Below are 23,883 nucleotides of genomic sequence, written 5' to 3'. Positions count from 1 at the left end.
GTATAGAAGCTGTTTTGTGCTGGCTTGGTAAATCTAAGAATTGGAATATCCACCAGCTTTGGGGATTGCCTGCCCCATTCTTTGCAGTTCACCCTAATTGAGTGACCTCAGTTGGTTCCCCTGGGACCCTGGTCACAAGGGGTTTGGGGTGCAGGCTGCCTCGGGGCTGCAGCGGGGAGAGAGGACTCCTCCCAGCCCTCTCTAGCTGCAGCAGCCATGGACAGGGGGGAGAGGCGCCTCTCCTTGCCTATGCGGCCGCACAGCTTAGAGGGAACTTAGCACCCGCCTTACATCTTGGGGGGTTTTGTTTTGTTTTTTCTTTCTCTCATTTTGATGACTTTTCTTTCATTGTGTCTCCTTCACTCTGATGAGGTGAGGCTCTTTTGGGCACCGCACCTTCCTACAGAAGCCAAGTATTTCCTAGAGTTGACATTTTTCCTCTTAGCCAAGTAAAGCCCCGTCATGTACAGTCTCTTCTGAAAAATAAACTCAAACATTCTTAAAAAGCAGTTTTAACAGGAAAAGTTAGTTCAAAGGAAATGCACTGAATGACGAAAAAGATTCATCAAGATAATGTGTAAAAGGAAAGGGGGACATTCAAAGGTGATACAAGGTGGGTTGTTTTTTTTTTGTTGTTGTTTTTTGATAAAATGTTTGGTTTACCCAGCATTCTGAATCTTGGGTTTTGTGTGTTAGATATATCCAAACCAAACACCTTTTGTTTGAGGTGGGTAATGAATAATCCCCAGACTCCTCTGGTTTCTATAGATCACCTTATCATTTTTTTGGTAAGTTGACTAGAACTGTATAGAATATGTTGGAAATTATGGCAGCTTCTTATCTAAAACAGGGCAAGCAATGCTGCTGTATACGTAAATCAAGTACTCTTACATGCTGATAGTTACTTCTCTTTGCTTCCTATTCAGAGTCAGGTGGACCCTTTATAGACCAGGTATATGTCCTACAAAGCTATGCAGAAGGATGGAAAGAAGGAACTTGGGAAGAGAAAATAGATGAGAGGCAATGCATTGATCAGCTCATGTACTCAAAAGACAAACATGAATACTACAGGTAATATTTTACAGGATATGTGACTCCTTCATTTTCCCATTTAGTTCAGTCAGTGAGACATTTGCCTTCCTTCCACATGCAGTCTGGTTTGTTTATTGAACTTGCTCATGAGTATTTGGGTGCTTGAGGCTGATTTTGCTACATTTTTAAAGCGCACTGAAGCTGTCGTGTTGGTTAGGGGAAGGGATGGTAGGAGGCAGCATAAAGTAGTACAATAGTGGAAGCAGGATGGAAATTTATATTTCCTACAGGTTTTGTAAGGACACCTAGGAAAATCAATACAGCAGTCTTCTTATTGCTGCCATATTAGTTGATTGTGGTTTTTCTTTCTTCTGCTTTTTGTGGGGAAAACACTTTGAACAGGTGAGGCTGACCCTGGAAAAGGCACTTTGGAAATATATTTTTCTAGCACAGTTCTTGATTGAAAGCAATGCATCATTGCTCTGGACATCCTCTAGTAGAATCTCAAGGGGTAAGGCCTGTGCTCTGTTGTTTTAATTCTGTTTTCGGGGGTTTTTTTGTACAAGCATTTGCATTCTGCAAAACCAGACATCCGTTCTGAGAACTAAAGAATATGGAAAACTTGAAAAATCACTGAGTGAGCTGCTCTTAAAGTTAGAAATAAGGATTTCTCAAAACAAAAAGTAGCCCTTAATCGAGGATTAATACAGACTAACTTTGAAAACGGTTCCAAATAAAATCTTATAGGCAGTGAGATGAACGTCTGAATTTCTACACGATCACTATAAAATTTTGTTTGCACTTTGAGATTAAACTACTTGGTTCTTTACTAATGGAAGAATAATGGCTTTATAGCAGCCTCTGGCTATTCAGCTATCCTAAATTGTCCCAGGCGTGTTCTGTCACTTATACTAGGAAAGAAGACTGTTCATTTTGTTTGATATGTGGGCTTCCCCATGGTTACCTAGGCCTTTGTTCACTCAATACTGGTTTGCTGCGCGGTGCTCAGCATGGCCCTACACCATCTAACCCATTTGTAAATCCTGATCATTCAGAAACCATTACCAGCTCCTCCGTGCTCAAGGGGATCAACAATCCTGTAGTAACTACAAACTAAAGGTTTATTAATATTAAAAAAGAGAGTTATTAAGAGGTTAAAATGAATCATTTACATTACTGTTGATTTCAGAGTTTGTAGACCAGGATAATAGCAGTGATGTTAAATCTGCTAGCTTGCAATAAGTCTCTTTGGATCATCACAAATATTGGGGTCCTCAGTCCATTGTTCAAAGCTCTTCTTTTGCTGGAAATCATGGTCTAGAGATGTGGAGCAGGAAAGAGGCAAGAAGGTGATGTCAGCCTGGGGGGATATAACCTTGAGACTATGTGCATGGAAAGTTACTGTCTCAAACATGGAGACAGCAAACACATGTTCTTCGTGCCCTGCTGAGTCGCTGGGCCTCCATTGTCCGTATGCTCTCTGAGGCCTCCTCTGCAGCGGCCCGTTGGAAGAGCTGATTCTCCTTAAATGGCCCATCACCTATGGCTGTAAATCTGTCTTGTGGCTGTTACCCCGGAACAGAACATGTTTGAGATACAAACACACAGCAACGATTCATAACTTCATATACAATGATAATACACGCATATAAACAGAGTAACAATACTTAGCAGACTATAACATTTCCATTGATACCTTAAAAATCTTTGTATCATACTTTGTACAAGATCTATTTCAATTGTAGAACAGTGATAACATCAGTGGTATAAATGGTCACCTTTCTTTTTATACAGTGTCACACAAAGGCCTTATAACTGAGTTTAGTGTAACCATGATAGCAATGCAGCTCTGAGCTCGTATCTCACCTAGTGTTGGGTACCATTATATTTCTAGCACTTCTTTTATCAATTGATGCAAACATTCTGAGACACCAGTCAGTTTTTAAAGACTTGGAATATATTTTATATCAATGGTATTTCAGTTTTGAACCATGCCCACAGGGTATTGTGTCTGCTGGCTATTTGGACTCCAAAAGAGAAGTTACCTTTACTTATGATTAGGGCTTACAAGCGATTAAAAATATTAATTGCAATTAAAAAAATTAATCACAATTAATTGTGCTGTTAAACAACAATAGAATAACATTTAAATAAATATTTTTGGATGTCTACATTTTCAAGTATATTAATTTCCATTAAAACACAGAATACAAAGTGCACAGTGCTCACTTTATATTTATTTATGGTTACAAATATTTGCACTGTAAAAAACAAAAGAAATAGTATTTTTTAATTCTCCTAATACAAGTACTGTAGTGCAATCTCTTTATCATGAAAGTTGAACTTACAAATGTAGAATTATGTACAGAAAAAAACTGCATTCAAAAATAAAACTATTTAAAACTTTAGCGCCTACATGTCCACTCAGTCCTACTTCATCCTATCACTCAGACAAATAAGTTGGTTACAATTTTGCAGGAGATAATGCTTGCCTGTTTCTTGTTTACCGTGTCACCTGAAAGTGAGATCAGGCATTTGCATGGTACTGTTGTAGCTGGTGTCGCAAGATATTATGTGCCAGATGCGCTGAAGATTCATATGTCCCTTCAGAAAGAAAAGGAGGACTTGTGGCACCTTAGAGACTAACAAATTTATTTGAGCATAAGCTTTCCTGAGCTACAGCTCACTTCATCTGATGCGAAATAAATTTGTTAGTCTCTAAGGTGCCACTAGTACTCCTTTTCTTTTTGCGGATACAGACTAACACGGCTGCTACTCTGAAATATGTCCCTTCAGGTTTCAACTACCATTCCAGAGGACATACGTCCATGCTGATGACTTGTTCCACTCAACAGCGATCCAAGGCAGAGCAGACATGTTCTTTTTTATCATCTGAGTCAGATGCCAAGAGCAGGGGGTTGATTTTATTTTTCGGTGGTTCAGGTTTTGTAATTTGCACATCAGAGTGGTGCTCTTTTAAGACTTTTGAAAGCATGCTCGACACCTTGTCCCTCAGATTTTTAAACCTTGAGTTGAGTGCTGTAGCTATTTTTAGAAATCTCACATTGGTACCTTCTTTGCGTTTTGTCAAATCTGCTGTGACAGTGTTTTTAAAATGAACGTGCTAGGTCATCATCCAAGACTGCTATAACATGAAATACATGGCAGAACGCAAGTAAAACAGAACAGGAGATGTACAATTGTCTCCCAAGGAGTTCAGTCACAAATTTAATTAATACATTTTTTTTTCATGAGCTTCATCAGCATGGAAGCATGTCCTCTGGAATGGTGGCCGAAGCATGAAGGGGCATATGCATCTTTAGCATATCTGGCACATAAATATCATGCAATGCTGGCTACAAAAGTGCCATGCGAATGCCTATTCTCACTTTCTGGTGCCGTAAATAAGAAGCAGGCAGCAGTATCTCCCACAAATGTAAACAAACCTGTTTGTTTTAGCGATTGGCTGAACAAGAAGTAGGATTGAGTAGACTTCTGGGCTCTAAAGTTTTATAGTGTTTTGTTTTTGAGTACAGTTATGTAACAAAAAATTTACATTTGTAAGTTGCACTTTCACGACAAAGATTGCACTAAAGTACTTGTATGAGGTGAATTAAAAATACTTTCTTTTATCATTTTTACAGTGCAAATATTTATAGTCAAAAATAATATAAAATGAACACTGGACACGTATTTTGTGTTGTAATAGAAATCAATGTATTTGAAAATGTAGAAAAACATAAAATATGTCATTTCAATTGATATTTTATTGTTTAACAGTGTGATTAAGTGTGATTACTTTTTTTGAGTTAATCGCGTGAGTTAACTGCAAATAATTGACAGCTCTACTATGATATAGGCTACTGACATGCATTACCACTATTTGTCATATTTTCAGTATGAGCTATTTATCCCTCTGGCTTATATCAAGCGAATATTGTGACATCTGTATATGACAAACAGTACTTTCGATTACAAACACCAAGCAAGACGGGATCTCTACGTTTCTGTCAAATTCTGTAAAAAGTTCTAGTTTTGCAATTCCTGGATTGTTTTCCTGTCCTATAGTCCAGATATCATTAATTGAGGCTCTGTTTTTATTGTTAAACCTGATTTCTACTTATAACAAGTAAAATCCTGGAAGGTTCTCATTGTCCTGAAGCGTCACTATGACACCACTTGTCATCAGCCTAGATGCTCCTGGAGAAGTTAAGATTCAGGAGTTAAGAGAGAACACCGTATCCCCTTTGGGAGTCTAGTCGCGGGGAAAGGTAGCTGTGTACTTACTAATAAAGGACCTTGCAGATAAAAGGCGATCTAGGTTGTCAGGAGGAAAGCCTCTCCATTTCCCCAGAAAACACAGGAAGTCTACTAGGACAGATCTGAAATCAAGCCCTTTACTGCACACTCGTTTTCTTGTGTATACTCTGCCTGTTATGTGAGTAGCGGTTATCCAGCCCTGCGGCCTAGCGATAAGCATCTGAGTCTGTTTTCCTTTGGTTCTGTGTGATATATAATAATCTGCAAGTGTCTCTTCCAGTGGCAGCAGAGGTGCCTTGGGTGGTTTGTGTGGGGGTGCTAGGGCTGTGACCTGAACTGGGTGCTTCCCCAACTCCTTGTTACAAAACTAGATTGAAACCTGAAAAAAATTAGTTATGGAAACTTCCACCTGTTAGCTCTCTTGGTGGCTTTTTGAGATGCTGAGTCACTGGTCATTAGGAAGAGCTCCGCTCTGTACTGACTGTCAGCCGACTCGCAAACAAAAGGCCTTGTGCCAGTCATTGAGCATCCTCTGCCACTGCCATAGTCACAGAAGAACCGCTGCACGTGACTATTGTTTAGAAATCCGTCTAGACTGTTAGCAGAGGAACGGGATGGAATGCAACTGAGTTCAGTCCAAAGCAGAATGTGAAGAGTTACAAAGTGATCTCACAGGCAGATGAAATTCAGTGCTGATAAATGCAAAGCAATACACATTGGAAAACATAATCCCAACTCTACATACAAAATGATGGTGTCTAAATTAGCTGTTACCACTCAAGAAAGAGATCTTCCATATTTGAAGAGAAGGTTAAAGGACTAGAGACCCAAGTATCAACCCTGCATTGCATCAGAGAAAATGAAGATTTTTCTGGATAGAAGTCAGTGCTTGGCACTGCAGGTACAGCATGCTGAAGAATCCAAGGGCAGTGCAGAACGGGGAAGAAAATAGGCAGTATGTGACCTCTAGAAGAAGAAAGGGGAGAACCCATGTACCCCCAATGCAGATTGAGGTAAGAAACTGTTTTCAGGCTCTCTGTACAGGTACTATGTTGGAGAATGGTTTGGAAGAGTCATCTGAGGGAAAGGATCTGAGGGAGACCCCATCGACCGGAAGGCATGGGCTGCATTGTCCTAAGGATGGGGGTTCCACGACCACTACTCCCAAGAGGAGGAGACGGGTGGTGGTGGTCAGGGACACACTCCTAAGGGAGACAGAGTCATCCATCTGCCGTCCAGACCGGGAAACTCGAAAAGTGTGCTACTTGCCTGGAGCTAGAATTCAGGATGTGACTGAGTGTCTGCTGAGACTGATCAAGCCCCCGCAACACTACCCCTTCCTACTTCTCCAAATGGGCACCAGTGATACTGCCAAGAATGACCTTGAGCAGGTCACCACACAATACCTGGCTCTGGGAAGAAGGATAAAGGAGTTTGAGGCACAAGTCATGTTCTTGTCCATCCTCTCTGTTGAAGGAAAAGGCCGAGGTAGGGACCATCGAATTGTGGTATCGGAGAGAGTGCTTCGACCGTGGGATGTTGTTCCAGGAGGAAAGATTGCTAGGAAGAGATGGAATCCACCTAACAAAGAGAGGGAAGAGCATCTTCACAGGCAGGCTTGCTAACCTAGTGAGGAGGGCTTTAGACTAGGTTCGCGGGGTATGGCGACCTAAGCCCAGAGGTAAGTGGGGAAGTGGGAACACCCTGACATCTGCTGGGAGAGCAATACAACAGTGCACAGACAATCCAGGAAGTTTTTGGAGAGTGTTGAGGACAACTTCCTGGTGCAAGTGCTGGAGGAACCAACTAGGGACCATGCTCCTTTTGACCTGCTGCTCACAAACAGGGAAGAATTGGTAAGGGAAGTAGAAGCGGCTGGCAACCTGAGCAGCAGTGACCATGAGATGGTCGAGTTCAGGATCCTGACAGAAGGAAGGAAGGAGAGCAGCAGAATACGGACCATGGACTTCAGAAAAGCAGAACTGATGGGCGGGATCTCCTGGGAGGCTAATATGAAGGGGAAAGGAGTCCAGGCGAGCTGGCTGTATTTTAAAGAAGCCTTATTGAGGGTGCAGGAACAAACCATCCCGAGGTGCAGAAAGAATAGCAAATATGGCAGGCGACCAAGCTTGGCTTAACAGAGAAATCTTCGAGGGTTGTGGGGACTATAGCCACCCCAACATTTGCTTCAGTCCCCCTGTAGCAGCCACCACTTTCTGGCTGTCCACCTCTGAAGGCAGAGCGGAGAGAGCAGCAGCTGCTGGCCGGGCTTCCAGCTCTGAAGGTGGCAGTTCCAGGAACAGTATAGGGGTACGGCCAGGCAGGGGACCGGGGGGCCTGAGAACGGTGCCTGGCCTTTGTCTCTGCCAGCACACGAGAACCATGAAATTAATAGGCAGCAGGTTTAAAACAAACAAAATTAATTACTTCTTCACACAACGCACAGTCAACCCATGGAATGTGTCGCCAGAGGATGTTGTGAAGGGCAAAACTATAACTGGGCTCAAAAAAGAGTTAGATAAGTTCATGGAGAATAGGTCCATCATTGGCTATTAGCCAAAATGGTCAGGGGTGCAACCCCATGCTCTGCGTGCCCGTAAGCCTCTGACTGCTGGATGCTAGGACTGAACAACAGGGAATAGATCACTATAATTTCTGTGGTCTGTTCATTCCCTTTGAAGCATCTGACACTGGCCACTGATGGAAGAGATGGACCACTTGTCTGACCCAGTATGGCTGTTCTTAGGTTCTAATGACTTTGAGATACTTTTGTTTAGTTGGCTGGAGAAATTACCAGCTTACTTTCATATAAAACCTGGTAACTTTAGCTCTACAAATAGTTACTTTTGATCAGGGAAAAAGTTGTTCCATTTTTTCACTTGATTTTTTTTAACCCCAATAATAAAAAAATATACTCTGAAAATCAAGAGAGCTAAATCCATCGTGATTGCATACAGTGATATCAAAAAGATATTTTCTTTTTTAAGGAGTATGTGTACATTTTTGTTGAGACCAAGGACTATTTTTTCTCTAGGATGTGCTGCTAACTAATCTTACTATGCACAGCAAATTCATCTTAAAATGGTGATCTATTAATTGGAGACTTTTTTTACTATCTTACAGGGGATGGTTCTGGGGTTATGAGGAAACACGGGGCCTAAATGTCTCTTGTCTATCTGTCCAAGGATCAGCATCTATCATAGCTCCTGTTCTTTTGAAAAACACTTCAGCACGGTGAGTTGCCTCTATTATTTTTTGTGTGTGTTCAAAAACCTATCTTCACAGCTAGGAGAAAGGTGGCAAAAGCTTCCGGCATGTTACACCATGATGGTATCTCCTCACTGGAGAAGTATAGTTCATTAGAAGTGTTATAAAATGTCTGGCATCAGACAGGAGGATGAGGTAGAGACGAGGCTTTCTTCAGACAATTAACAGAAGTTTCCAGATCACAGGCCCTGGTTCTCATGGAGGACTTCAATCACCCTGACATCTGTTGTAATATCACAACAAAAAACTTCAAATCCAGACTCCAGCGAGAAACTGTTGAATTGGAATTCATTTGCAAATTGGATACAATTAACTTAGCCACTCCCAGTCTCTATTCAAGCCTAAGTCAGTATGCAAGGTAACCTATTTCCCCTTGTTTTTTCCTACCCCCACCCCCTCCTCAGACGTTCTTGTTAAACCCTGGATTTGTGCTGGAAATGGCCCACCTTGATTATCATACGCATTGTAAGGAGAGTGATCACTTTAGATAAGCTATTACCAGCAGGAGAGTGGGGTGGGAGGAGGTATTTTTTCATGCTTTGTGTGTATATAAAAAGATCTTCTACACTTTCCACAGTATGCATCCGATGAAGTGAGCTGTAGCTCGCGAAAGCTTATGCTTAAATACATTGGTTAGTCTCTAAGGTGCCACAAGTCCTCCTTTTCTTTTTGCGAATACAGACTAACATGGCTGTTACTCTGAAACCTTTTATTAATAGGCCTTTCTGGAGCCACCATCATCCAGTATTTGAGTACTTAGTAAATAATGAATTTATCCCTGTAGCAACCCTAGGAGTTAAGAAATGTAACTATCGCCATTTTTACTGACCAACAGTTGAGCAGTGAGTGAGATCAACATTTTCACAAATGAATGCTAATTTTCAGATGCCTGACTTCAGTTGCTTTGGGCCTGATTTTCAGAGGTGTAGCACGCCTGCTGTTCCTGTCCATATCAGTTGGAACTGCAGAGGTGTCCAGCACCTTTGGAAAGCAGGTTCAAAGTTAGCACCAAGAATCACTGGCCACTTTTGGAAAAAGTCACTGCACGAGTTGCCCAAGAGGATCTGTGGCAGAGCTGGGAATGGAGCCCAGGTCTTCCAGGCACTTCCTGGATCAACATGCACAAGAAGGTTACTAATAACCCTTAAATATAACCGGGCAATATTAGAACGTAAATGATCCTGCATAGAGAGATCTCTGATTGGGTTTGCTGTTGAGGTAACAATAGTTGTAGAATTTGTACAATGAGATTAATACACACAGGACGAGTTTACTTCAATACCATAGTTAAACACATGCAGTTCATAAAAGGACACACTAATGTAATGATAAATATGGTAAGGCTCAAGGCCTTTCTCAATGTTCATCTTCACATCATCCTTCTGTGCATAGATAAATACGTACAGTTCCCCCAGACTGTGATGGGAGTTGCATAGAAGTATTAAAGGACAGAACTGGTTCTATGTGTATTAATGTTGGCTTTAACAACATAATTAGCAATCCAAAATATTCCCTAAGTGCTATGTGAATCAGTAGCACAAGCAGAGCTTTAACTCTTGTGTTTTCTCTCTTGAGGGTGTTTACAATTTTAACCTCAATATTATATTAACACATTTCACTTTTTTCTTTGAAAATGGTAAGACTAAAACTAAACTCTTCACTGGTTTTACTATGAGAATCTACGGTTCTGTATTTGAAATCTTATGCATCTGTGGTTTCACAACAAAGTAACATCACAAAACCATACCTATGTAACTAATGAATGTTGATATGATGCATGTTGTTATGTAGTGTTGTAAATAATAACTTGAAATTGTCACCTATGTGTCTAACATCTTTTTAGTTTTATACAACTTTGTTTCAAACTATCTGGGAGACTAATCCTAAGTGAGGACTAGTCAGCCACAAAATTTAAACTTGCAAAAGTCAGCTGCCATGTAATGTTCAAAAGTCTTACATTTGTTTATAGCAGAAAATAGGGGGAGGTTGTGGTTGGTTTGGTTTTGTTGCTCTTTCATAACTCATGCATTTTTTTGTTCCAGTTTATTTTAAATCACCTTTGGGCTTCTACAAAACATGGTCAATTTAAGCTAAAACAGAACCTTACCATAAGTTTATGAACAGGTTAAAATATATATAATTGTGGCCCGTGTGTTTCTTGGATGGATTTTGGATTTTGTCACAGACACTACCACTTTGCCACAGAATTGTATCCCAGAATCTCAACTTTTGTTTAAAAACTGAAATTTAGATATCTGCCTCTTATGGTTCAGGAGATACACTTTCAAATGTAAGCCAAGCATAAATGATGCTGTGTTATCTTCCCGAGTTTGTAGAAGGCCTAAAACGAAGACTGTCTCGGATATGAACTGCTCAACTGGATTTTAACTTTGATACCTAATGGCTCAAATTTAAATGTTAAGATAAACAATTTACCTGCTTATCATTTTAGTAGAAAAAAATCCCACTCAGTGGAAAAACTTCTGTGGGAGTTGGATCAGACTTAGAGTGCTCATTGCACAGACCTAAACTACTTCCTATATATTTCTGGCTGCCCCAAACTCTAATCTTGATTTTAAAATGATCAGTGATGGAGAATCCCCACACCCCTCAATAAGTTGTTCCAGTGGTTAATTGTTCTCACTGTTAAATATTTACACCTTATTTCCAGTTTAAATTTGTCCCGTTATTTAGTGGTAGTTTACTCAGTGTCCCTTTAAAATGTACGAGAGTGGCCAGATCCTCTCTGCATTGGAGACGTTCTCTTGTTTGCTTCCTGAGGGCTGGTTCTGTCACACAAGGGGCTCACAAATGTTTTCAGAGTATGGACTGTACCTTAACAGAGAGCTGTGTCGTGGCTCACTCCCTACTATGTCCACAGATGTAGACCCCCTATCCTCCCACAGAGGTGCAGAATTAGCACTTGTAGTGGCTGCCAAAGGGCTAAGAGGGGACCACACATAGTACTTCTGACAGAATTCTGCGCCCCTGTGGGGACGCAGAATTCATATGGCCCGCATATTTCTGTGCCCTCAGAGATGTAAAGCACTGGAGTTGGAGAGGGAGCTTGGCATATGTGCCTGCGGGGGAGATGTTGATCACCGTCAGAGGGCGGGGCTGGGCGTGCATGCCTGCCAGCCAATGAGAGAGAGAGACTGTCCCTCTTGCTTTCTACTGCGGCTCGCCGGGGATGTGGAGGGGAAGGTCTTTTTATTATGCAGGAGGAAGGCTCTGTCCGGGGGGCAGAAATGTAGCAGCCTGCCTGTTTGTTAATTGATCTCATTCTCTGAGGCAGAAATGTAGTAGTCTGCCTGCTTAGTAACATTGGTAATGTTCCTACTGTTAGTTAACTGTTGCCATACTCCATCAATTCCCCCAGCAGCATAAAAGCTGTACAAGTTTTAAGGCCGCTACGTTGCCAGAGTGAGGGAATCAGCTGGGAAGATCTATGCGCTGTCTCCCTTTTTTCCTGTGCCAAAGTGGCACAATGGGGTTAGTTTACAGCTCAGGATTTATTTTACTTACCCATTAAAAAAAAAAAAAGACTTTGACAGCAAATAAAACATTGACCAAGCAGTCAATAAAATGTCGGGACAGTCAGAAGCAAGCACTTCCCAAAGTACCCAGCCAGGTCCAGGACAATATGACTTTCATGTGTGAAAGTCTGAGCAATTTAAAATGACATTCTACTCTCTCCCCACCCCCCACCCCGCCCCCAGTTTGGTGTTCTGTAATGTAATTTAAATGAAAATCCAGGGTTATAACTGGAATGCAGGGTATTAGCTACCAAGTATTTGTAACTTAACGTTCATGTATTTAGTAAATGCTGAATAGTTATTGTGGAGTTTTTTCTGTACTGTAATTTAAATAAATTACCAAAACAGTTGAAACTGATGTGATTATATTGCATTATTTTGACAAATAGAATATGCAGAATTTTTAATTTTTTGGCACAGAATCCCCCCAAGAGTAAAGTGCCTAGATGGGAAGTAATATTAGGAGAGTTTTTATTTATATTTAATTACCTTAATTAATTTTAGCAGCCAGTAATGAGGAGAGCCAGCACTGTGTGATAAGACAGCACTGCATGGATCCCTAGTGGTCCCTGGGCCACAATTTGGAAATGCCTTCCTTATACCAAACTGGCTAAAGGTCCTGTTGCTGTAAATACAGCATGCTGAGGAAAGTGTTTCATTCTCAATGTTTACTATACACATAGAGGGCAGTCTTTGCTTCCCTTGCTACTGAACATAGTAATGTAAAGTATATTTCTAAGGGAATTGCACTCAACTTTACCATTTTTAACAGGTCAGTGATGTTAGACAGAGCTGAAAACCTTCTTCATGACCACTACGGAGGGAGAGATTATTGGAATGTGAGTATTTTCTAATTAGCGTCTCCAGATTTTCTATTTGATATTAATAAAAACCTAGTATTGACTGGTTTTTGCTGTGAGGTCCGAGAAGCAGCCAGTCTCATAGATGATCTGTTCGTTGTATGTTGCCACCTGTTGGAGCAGGAAGTGTCGTTGCTGTATCAGACCTAGAATGTTCACGTGCTCCTGCAGGGAGCAATCCGTGGGTGGACCTCTGCTCCTGTTTGGAGCGCAGTTGAAGTCAGTAGGGCGCTGATAACAGACCTCCTCACAGGTACAGGCCTGAGACTATAAACATTTCAGGTGGGATTTTCCAAAATGCTTAACAATGGCCTAATTCCTGACTTCATTGGGAGTAGAGTTAGGTCAACTCCGAGTGTTTCAGAAATTCCAAACCATAGCCTTTTAATTGGAGGCATCAAGGTTGGGAGTTTAAGGTTTTCATCACTGATTCAGTGGTTCCGCCATAAGAAAATAGCGTGTGGTGTGATGTAATGTACTGAATGTTCTCTGCTTCCCTGTTTCTTGTGAAGCTGATCTAGATTTATGTACGCAATTCAGAGAGTGAGCTGGTATGGCTGCATGAATTTCTTAGAGCTTGAAGATGAGTTAGAGTTAAAAAAAAAAAAATCTAGCCAGGTTGGGTTTACAGATGATTACAGTTGCTGTCTAATTTTCAAGAGGAGGTCAGCTTGCTGGAGAGAGTAAATAAATTGTAATCCTAGGCCTCGATCCCGCAAACACACAGGCGCTCGATTTAAACCCGAGTAGTCCTATCATCTCAGTTAACAAATTATTTTCTTGGGTAATTCAGAAAAAATAAACCATGAATTACTTGTGAGGGAAAACTTCCCCCCTAATAAAGAGATGTGGATGGATCATAATTTCTAAGACTGAATACTAATCTGTAAAAATAGGACATAAAACCCATTTATGTCATAATGTATCTTCTCTGATAGAGGCACTATGGACTTTTAAGGCCTAAATTTGCTTGATCAAAATTCATAATCTAAGAATGTTCTTATTTTAAGCAGGTTTTTTAACAGCCGTAATTTTAGTTAGAGATATGTTTAGCATGCGAATTTCCTTATTCTTCCAGAGTGGTGGTTCTATCTGTGTTCATTCCAGTTTATATCCTAGACAGAGCTGTATAGACACAGAATTTGTGAAGATTATCTTAGGCAGCAAAATACTGTATGACAATATTTGCAATATATAATACAATCAGTAACAAAGATGTTTTCAGTATTAAAATGCAAATAATAAAAATACTAAATTTAAATGTTAAAAATTTTAAAAGGCTTGTCCTATCATGGCTGCGAGGTTGTTTGAATAAATTGCTTTATAATTTTTTTATGACAATATCTGTTCTTGTGAGCTAGACTCACTTGTGATAAAAAGTCTGACTTGATGCTGTTTCTTCATTTGATCACAGTAGCAAAATTTAGAAGAGGTGTAAAATGATCCCAGTGCCTGAGATTTGCACTTGTGTGTGAGTTACAGTGCAGATATCCAGGCCCTGTAAGTGGGACAGCAGCCGAAGTGTTAGCACTCGTACCGTGCCAATAGCTAAGAGCCTCATCCAAAGAGAGTTGTGAATTTTATTTTATTTTTTGTCACCAGCAGAATCCAACTGACGACCATGTTTGCAAGTTTTATGCAATGAACACAAACCTTGTATTATGTGATTCCCATCATCAGCTGCTTTATTTCTCACACACAAAAAGCTGTACATGTTGGCCAAAGCGAAGAGCCCGCAACCCTACTTAAAGAGCACATTCCAAGGTTCCCGTATCTGCGAACTGACTAGGCTTCTGCCCCTGGGTTGTGTGTCGCTTTCTTTTTCCCTGCACCTACTATATTCTGTCACCAAGTGTTGACCTCGCTAAGTGCTAAACCCTGCATGATAAGTTGTGTGCCGCGTAGGCAAGCATGCAGGTCTTCTAAGAGTTTCCTGTGATTTTACTCACAGTTTTCCACCATTTTGAAGCAACAAACTTGTGAGAGACAAACATCTTTGCTAACGTAGTTTCTAGGTAGAAATCTGGACCTCCACTTTTAAATGCTGGAAGAAAAGGAAACTAGCGATTACATCCCATCAGCACTTTTCCAGCATCCTCATCCTGTTTTGGGCTCCTCCTGTCACCTTTTTATTTAGGATCAGTTGCACCCGCTAAAGAATGGAAAGGTTACACAGCGTCTCTGAATTGCCTTTTGATTTTACCCTTGTGTGATTCCAATTAATCAAGGCAGAATTGCATGGCAACGGTGACAATGGTGTCAGCAGCTTGTTCAAACCTCCTTCCGTTTCTTTTGTAAGTGTGGTGCTCTCTGTTGTGTAAAATGTGTGCTGTGTTTTGATGGAAGACCTCCTTCTGCTAGTCTCATATTTCAACTTATTAGTTGAATGCAAATACAGATGCACAGTCTTCCTGAGAGTTCCCCCCTAGTGTCACTGAGAACTGGGGCATCAATCCTTTTTTCAGTCATCCATCCATGAGGCTGATGATGGTTTCAGAAGAACATTGAAGAGCTGCTGGAATACCAGGATCAGGGACATAAATAATTGTGGTTACATTTTAACGATGATGGCAGTATTGTAAATGTCTCACTTGCAGAATCATCAGTGTTGTGCTCTTCCACTTCAATAGCCAAGATTTCATTAAGTGATGCATCTGGTCACGATGGATCCAAAGAAATGAGTTTACTGCAGTTTCCTTGCAGAGTGACGTCTCTTGACAATGTTTCCATTTTGAAGAATTACTTAGAAAAATTGTCTATTTTCGTTACTTCAGTCATCCAATCGCTTCCTTCATCTTCTGGCATGTTGAGTCAGATAAATGAATTCATTGATATGAAGATCCCTAAACACTAATCACCCATTTGCAGTATTGATCAGCAGCTTTCACGTTGGCTATAGTTGAAATGAGACACTACTATGAAATAAATTCAACTCCATGAAGACTGGAAAGTAAGATGACTCGCCCACTCTGTATAGCAGCCATGTTAACAGTTGCCCTACCCACCTTCTAGATGTTTCTAGATTGTAACAGATCAGGCCCCCAGGCCCTCCAGGCTGCTGCCCTGTGGTGGTGGTGTGAGAGGAGCACACACATGAAAAATCCCCCGGTAGTGCTGTTTCATCCTGCTCCCTTAGAAGCACTAGCAGGCTGCTCACCTAGTGGTTACTCACCTGATTCTCCACACTGCGAGGACGGGGTATGGAGGGGACGGAGCCCTGGCTCTGCTCTCTCTACTGCGGCTGGAGTTCAGGGCAGTCAGCTGTAACAGGAAAAGAGAGGCAGTACCAGCCCCCCTCACTGCTAGAGCAAGGGGAAAAGAGAACCTGAGCAATTGTTCCTCAGAATGCCAGGTCATTCTTGCTCTGCTCCTGGGGTAGGTAGGGCAGCTATCCACAGTCCCTTACTCAGGGCAGACTATGGGGTTAGACTAGCCCTATCTGAATTTCACCATTCTGGTGAGAGAAGAGAAGCTTTTGTGCCAAGTGCAAATGGATCTTTGTCTTGAAAATAAATTCAAAAATCCTCAGTGCATCTTCATACAGTGTTCATTGCTCAATGGGGAAAAAAGCATTTTGCTTGTAAATCAAGAATTTGACCAAACTTCTGATTATTGTGGTTAACTGAAGTCAGTAACAGAGAATTTCCTTAGTACTGTACGCTTGTACTAACAAGGATGGTTCTGCTTTGCCTCGATTCCAGATGGTAACTGTGTCACAAAACACATTTGAAATTATTAATACCCTCAGGTATGGGGAATAGCTTCATTTTTGCCAGTTTCCCTTTTACTGTGATTGGGGCTTTTGGTGGCTAGAGGCATGTTTCTTAGAGCATGTTTAATTCCAGTAGTAATTTTGTAAGTTAACAAGTCTTTCCACATTTTTCTTTCCAAAAGATGAGCTGCACTACTTCTGTACTTGATCTGGTACAGAAATGCCTTCTTCACTTAACAGGGCAGCCATATGGTGCGGTGGCTAGAGTGAGGGAGAGCTACATATGTTCTGTGGTCTAATGCCATCTAAACCACTGTATGACCCTGCACAAATCACTCGTGACCTCAGGGTATTTACCTTAACCAGCTTTTCAGCTGGATTTAATGAACAGGAACCTCACTGAAAACTATTTCTAAATTGAGCTCTCCTAGTTTAATGACCCCATGTGTTAACACTTAGATCTTTCTGCTACCATGGGGAATGGCTGACAGACCCTGTGCTGGCACAAGGAACATAAGCATTGTGGACACTTGTGTAACAGAGGCACTAGCCATTGGCTGGGTGCTGATAACACATTTGTTAGTAAAATAAATACTATCCTTGCTCTGTTTTGAAATGTGTTATACAAAAGTTAAAAATTACTAAATTTAAACTACAAGGTAGATGAATCTCGACTCTTTTCCCAGTTTGTAGGTCTAGCTATTAAAAGGCACTTTTGAAACACTCCTGCAGTGACGAGTTGTGTATATGGGATGTAAGTGCAGTTACCCACAGGTTGGTAGAAAGTACCCTTAAATGCTGGAAATGGTTACCTTGCAGCGTTGTAGGAATGTGTTAAAAGTAACCCCATTCCTGGAGCTCTAAATGGAAGCAGGTTCTCACATGCATGTGTTTATAGCTATCTCCCTACTCCCAGACAGTCACTCAGCAGCTCCTCTCATCCTGACAGACCCGTCGAAGTATGGTGTTTGCTAAACACCTGCGTGTGGTGGGGGATGAGTTTAGGAGGAAATACCTTCACTCCACTGATGAGGCAGACAGGACAGACTACAATGAGGACTGGACACAGATGAAGGTAAAGTAGTTTGTAATCTGTTTTTTCTGTAACAGATGTATCCAATATATTTGTTTAGTATTTTGACTGCACTGTGAGAGGGATTGGGAAGTAACTATGAATGTGATGATTCTAGTACACAGCATTTCTAGTCTCTCTGCCCTTCCAAGATTTTTCCTCCTCTGGAACGAAGTTTTCCCAGTCAGTTCAGATCTTGTTGACTGAACTGTTTGCTAGAGAGCAGCACGGCAAGTCTCACTGTGATGGGTTTCCTGGGGTGCAACCTGGAACTGGCTTACCGCTGAGCCCTCTGGCTTACCAACCTGGGCTCCCTCTCTCACTGTGATATTGTGGCAAGCTGCAAACCTTTCCAGGTACTGCACTTACACAGACAACCAAGGGCAGGGACACACCCAGCTGAGTTATATGAATGCTTCTCCTAGCTACTCATGAACTAATAATAGAGAGGCTCCAGCCAGTTCCCCCAGCTCCCCAGCCGAGGACCCAGGGCTATACCGACCTGCTCTGGTCAGAAGCCTGACCAGTATAGGTTTATAACCCAGTCCACCCCTCTCTCAATGTGGAGAGGACATGCACCAGCTCTTGTTCCTGAGCAGATTTCCCAAGCACTTCAACCAAAATGCACTGTTCTTGGTAAAATGTAAAACAGATTTATTAACTACAGAAAGATAGATTTTAAGTAGTAAGTGTACAGATCAAAGTTGGTTACCTAAGAAATAAAAGTAAAAATCACAGTCTGTGTTCTATAAACTAGACAGGATTTGAATCGGTCAGTCTCACCCTGATAGATCATACAAGCAGGTTACAGATCTTCCATACACAGGCTGGAACTCTCCTTCAGCCTGGGACCACCTCCCCAGTTCAGTCTTTCAGACATGTTTCCAGGTGTTGAGTTGGGGGGCAATGAGGTCAAGTGATGATGTCACTTCCCCTCTTTTATAGTTTCTTCCAGCTTGCTGGAAAGATCCTTTGCTATGATGTGAGTGAAGCAGTCTCCATTGTCTATGTGCTATCTCTGAGAAGTCTCCGTTGTATACGGTTCCTGGGATAGTCCTTGGGAGTGTGGAGTCCTTTAATGGGCTATCAGCAGCGTCTGGCTCCTCCATTGTTGCACCTGAAAGGCTGGTTGTGGATGTTCCCAGCCTCACAACGTATTTCAGTAACGCACACATAGCAAAACTTCATAACTTCCACAGTGACAGCATATACAATCCAACCGGGTATTAATGTTCAACAGATCAATACTTTTAAAATGATACCTCACAAGGCATACATTGTACAAAACACATCATAATTCTATGATAGTGGTGAATATGGGGATTCCAGGGTGCGGCTTTGAGCATAGCATGTCACACCCAGTTCCAAGAAGGACAACTTTGTTCTGCATCTTGTTGGATGGAGCAATGTGCTGTTCAGAACTGTCAGTCGCTTTAGTTTAATGAGGCCACTCTTTGATGATAAATTTGAGATCTTTATAAACAGCTCTCTCCATCTTGCATGGTTTATTTATTCATTGCTGCCAGATATCAAAACACAGTAATCAGCTGTAAGTGCTACAAAATATTGTCAACACACACCTTACAATGGCTCGCTTTCGTTGAATTAACACAGTGCTGTACCTACTTCAGCGCAAGTGTTCATGTACCCAAGACCCTTTTCATTCTGCGTTGATACTAGTGTATTTTGATTACACCATGTGCTGATTGTTCTCTGAAGGTAAAGCTGGGCACTGCTGTAGGCGGGCCATACCTTGGGGTTCACCTCAGAAGAAAAGACTTCATCTGGGGTCACAGAGAAGATGTGCCAAGCCTTCATGGAGCAGTGAAGAAAATCCGCAGCCTCATGGAGAGGCATAAACTTAAGAGAGTTTTCATAGCCACTGATGCCATTGTGGAGGGTATGCACACCTGTTTAATCCTGGGTCTTACTTCACAATAGAGATTGGTCAATGTGGCAACAGTTGTCACTTCATATTCATGGATTATTGAATATTGATAGCCTTCCTGGGAGACTGATCAGCTCAGGAAATTAAAAGAGGGACTGGAGCCTTTCATCTCCATGCTGACCATTCAAATCCAGCCCAAATAGGTAGTGCCTAGAAAGTAGTCACTGGGTGTTTCACACAGGCTGTTTGGCCATCTGCATGAAACAAGCGTGATGCCCTGGTCCAGTTCCCAGGAGCAGATGTCCACATAGCACAAACTATCATCATGACTAGCTGTAACCGGCAGCTTTGGGAGATCAGAGTATATGGGTGAGGAGATTGAACTTGCCTCAGCCATAGTGTTGGCCTCTCATGGGTAGGGATGAGGCCCATTGATAAAGGAGGGAGGTTCCGGCCATGCTGTACCTGTTCTGGGAAAGAATAAGACTTTTTTTCCAGACCAGTCAAAGTAGCACCTTTCATATGCATTAAATTCACAGGAAAACATCTTGCATTGTTTTTAATAGTCTCTCCTAATAAGGGGTAGGTATTTTTGTCTTTTCTTCCTCTTCTTTCCCATTTCCACTGCACCTTTTCTTTATATGATTCCACGAGTGTCATTAAAAAAGCATTGAGAGGGGAGGCCATTGTGGCATATACCCTAGAGGTGCAATCATTGTCTGTTGCTTCTGTAGGATTAGAAAGTGAGACTAGTGGTACCACCTGTTTCCCGGGCCCGTCAATTCCAGGCCCCCTCAGTCCATCAGCATTTGCTATCTCATCCGTGCAAAGTGTGTCTAACACTCCTTCACTGGCACCTGTCCCCCAAAACTTCCCCAGTCATGTAGCAAGACGTGTTTTACACATCCTAGGTCAAATTTGAGCTTCCTCTGCTTTGCAACCTTTCCACCAGTTTGGTCCAGCTCTTCAGTGAAATGTAGGTATAGGGCAATATTATCGTTTTCTCTAATGGTCCTGTGCCGGGCGGCTTATGGCATTTTTTTTCTTTCAGAGACTGAAGAGCTCAAGAAATTACTGCCTGAGATGGTGAGGTTTGAACCCACTTGGGAGGAGCTAGAAGTCTACAAGGATGGAGGAATAGCAATCGTTGACCAGTGGATCTGTGCACATGCTCGGTAGCTAGTTTGATTTTTGTACGTGTCTGTTCAGTTTGTATGTGAAGGCAGATTTTAAAATGATTGAATCTTGCAAACCTAAATAATGCGACTGAATGAGATGCAGTAATGTCTGTGTTTCTGATTACAGATAACTCATTATAAACAGATTAGACATTGATAAGGCCCTTATTTGTACCTTAAAAACAAAACCTTCTCCAATAACCAGTTTTATTTTCCTTCACAGGTATTTTACAGGCACCTCAGTTTCTACATTTTCCTTCCGGATTCACGAGGAAAGGGAGATCCTGGGATTTGACCCCCAGACAACTTACAACCGATTTTGTGGTGAGAAAGAGAGAAACTGTGAACAGCCAACCCACTGGAAAATTGTTTATTAATAAAACCACTCCAAAGGACTGCAGTAAGTGGTGAGCTCACCAAACCAAGAGAAAACTCACAGGAAACATCTCTTTCTAGCTAAGCTACTACTTTCTCCTCCTCTTCCTGGTGTTTGCTCTGAGTCTGGGTTTTAAGCACAACTGGGTAGCAATACCATGGTCATTCTCCTGACCAGGCCCTGATATAACTGGTCAAAATGAAGTGAGGTAAGGGTTCAGTTTTTGGTGTAGCTGGTAGGCCAGGACAGTATACTCACTCTCTAAACGTTTACTTTAGATTTCAGAGGCCAAGCATTGTTTTAGGAGGCAGCAAAATGTTTTCACTCAAAAACCTTGAAACAATTTTTTGTTTGTTTGTTTTTTATGTACTGTAACTATAACATAGCTATAGACTGTACCACATTCCTGTGTTCAGCGGGTTATTTTCTTTTCAGCTTTATTTGAGTCACTGTAGTATTATCTGTTTACAAGGAGGACGTTTAGGTTTTGTAACCTGCACTTTGTGAGAGCTGCAGATTGTGCACAGAATTTGCAGTTCTGGAGGGAAAATCCAATAGTAATTTTTGAACATTTCAAACTGGTACAAAAATGCATTTCATATTCGTAAGAAGGAAGGATAGGTGGTATTTTTACCAGACCCCAGACCAGTGTCACAGCTAGCACCTTTAACAGCAATTCTTGGCAGAGAGGTCAGTGGCTAAAATACATAAAGACTGAAATACATTGGCAACCCCAAAGCTGGTTGGGTTCTGTTTAGTAGGGCTGCGAGGGAAAGTGTGTACCGCCTGTCATGTACATGTTCTCCCTGAACGGGAGCCTTCATTTTATAGAGCTGTCATTCATCACCTTTCTCCCATGTTAAATTCACTCAAATCAAGGCAAATATAAACAGCATTTAGGGAGTTTCCTGCTTTGCAAGAAGAACTCTTCAAAGCGTGGAGCTGCTTGTTTAGGCTTGAGGGTGTTTTGCAGCTGCATAGGGGGAGCAGGGTGGAGTATTCTTTCTTTCCCCCTCCACGCCTAGCCTGCTGCACATTGGAAGCGTTCCAGGGCATGGCTTCATCCCTGGATTCAGACATGCCAGAACTGACCAGCCATTATAAAGGTCATGGGACTCTTTGCTCTTCCCCTTAATTCTGCGTACCCATCAGATCTCCCAGGTGAATGCTGTGCAGCTGCATGCAGGTGACACTCTCCCTTGGGACTGAAATGTCACACGCAGCAAGGGCACATGGAAGCAGTGTAGTGGAGTACCCCCTTCGGTGAGCCATCATGGCATGGGGAGCTGTTGCTTTAACCACAGTGTGGGCAGAAGAGAGTGCAATGGCCGTCTGAGAAAACACTTCACGAATATGACGCCTGTAACATCTTTGACACCCGCTGTTCAGAGTTGGCTACGTGCAATCAGGTAGACTTCTGTCTTGCCGTTTTAATCTGGCTCATGGTTCTGCGACATCTCCGATTGGTCTGCTTAAGAAAAAGGGGAGCCGTAATTTTCAGAGTTCAGCGGTATGTTTTTCCTCTAAATGTGAACAGAACACGGAGCAGTTAATGGGTTCATCCTCATGTTGTCAAGTGTACTCTTACTGTGCCCTTCACCCACCCCCCACCTCTTTCTTTCTTTCAGCAGCATTCTTCTTAGCTCCATCCTGTGTCCCATTGGGCTTCTTCTCATGTCCACCGCCTACCCGCTTGGGCTCAGTAATATACCCCTCCTGTGCTCTCCATGGGAACCTTACTGTATCCTCCCAGACAGCCAAGCAGGCTTGTCCTGTGCTTTGTGCGGGAAAACTTGTACAGTCTCCTCATAAAGTGAGTAATTTCAGGCCTCCTGTGTTGTTACCAGCTATTTGTTTGTATCTCTGTACAGCAAGGGTTCCTTTCCAGTGACAAAATGAGGCTTGTGGGAGCCTTGTATTCTCCAAGCAGTGCCTTTTCCAACTGAGTTGGACACTGGTGTCATGTAGCCTGCGTGCTGTGCAAAGTATACCTATAACTGTATACCTCAATTTCTTATGAAAAATAAAATGCTTTGTAGTATCTTATGTGAATTTTCCATGTTTCTTACTGCTCTTGGTTCCCTCATGTGACGTACCCAGCTCTGTCATGTCAGATCGATGGATTCTAATGGCAGAAGGGGCCATTATGATCTAGTCTGACCACCTAATAGAAGGCTCTTCAACCTAGCAGACAAAAGCAGAGCAAGATCCAATGGAAGGAAGCTGAAGCTAGACAATTTAGACTGAATTAAGGTGAAAACTTTTGACCAGGGAATTAATCATTGGAACAACTTACTTAGAGATGTGGTAGATTTTCTGTCACTTGCAGTTTTTACATTGAGATCAGATATGTCTTTTTAAAAATATGCTCTAGCTCAACTAGAAGTTATTAGACTCACTGCAGGATTGACTGGGTGAATTTCTCTGCCCTGGATTAGGAAAGAGGTTAGTTCAAAATGATGGTTATAACAGTCCCTTCCTGGCCTTAAAATCTATCCGTCACATGCTCTCATGCAGAGCCAATCCACTTAGAAGCACTGATGAGCTGTTGCACCATACAAAGGTGGCAGAGGCATGACTGCCTGGTGCCTTGTGCTGCCGTTACCCCCTTCTGACTTGCTGCCATTTATGGTCCCTTGGCACGCTGCACAGGTGAATGGCTGGGCAGTGAGGAAGGAGCCTTCTGCAAATGCGGAGTGTAG

General features: G+C 42.0%; 1 protein-coding gene across 3 annotated transcripts in view; it reads left to right on the top strand.

The window, feature by feature from the left end:
* The window catches only part of POFUT2 (protein O-fucosyltransferase 2), a 28,781-nt gene extending 5,554 nt beyond the window's left edge, over positions 1-23,227 (top strand). Inside the window, exons 3-10 of one of the 3 annotated variants that reach the window (XM_073306991.2) lie at positions 927-1,071; positions 8,416-8,526; positions 12,868-12,934; positions 17,617-17,742; positions 19,459-19,639; positions 20,679-20,802; positions 21,029-21,129; positions 22,813-23,227. In XM_073306991.2, the coding sequence (XP_073163092.1) occupies positions 927-1,071; positions 8,416-8,526; positions 12,868-12,934; positions 17,617-17,742; positions 19,459-19,639; positions 20,679-20,802; positions 21,029-21,129; positions 22,813-23,072 (1,115 nt within the window). In that variant the 3' untranslated portion in view covers positions 23,073-23,227. Of the gene's footprint in view, positions 1-926; positions 1,072-8,415; positions 8,527-12,867; positions 12,935-17,616; positions 17,743-19,458; positions 19,640-20,678; positions 20,821-21,028 lie in introns of all 3 variants that reach the window. The other 2 variants (XM_073306992.2, XM_073306993.2) reach the window with 2 other exon arrangements.
* The last annotated feature ends 656 nt before the right edge of the window (positions 23,228-23,883 follow it).

The sequence above is a fragment of the Lepidochelys kempii genome, chromosome 11, assembly GCF_965140285.1.
Source record: "Lepidochelys kempii isolate rLepKem1 chromosome 11, rLepKem1.hap1, whole genome shotgun sequence".
In the NCBI taxonomy this organism is placed as follows: domain Eukaryota; kingdom Metazoa; phylum Chordata; order Testudines; family Cheloniidae; genus Lepidochelys; species Lepidochelys kempii.
Note: the sequence above shows the minus strand (reverse complement) of the source record. Positions and strands in the feature narration are given on the sequence as shown.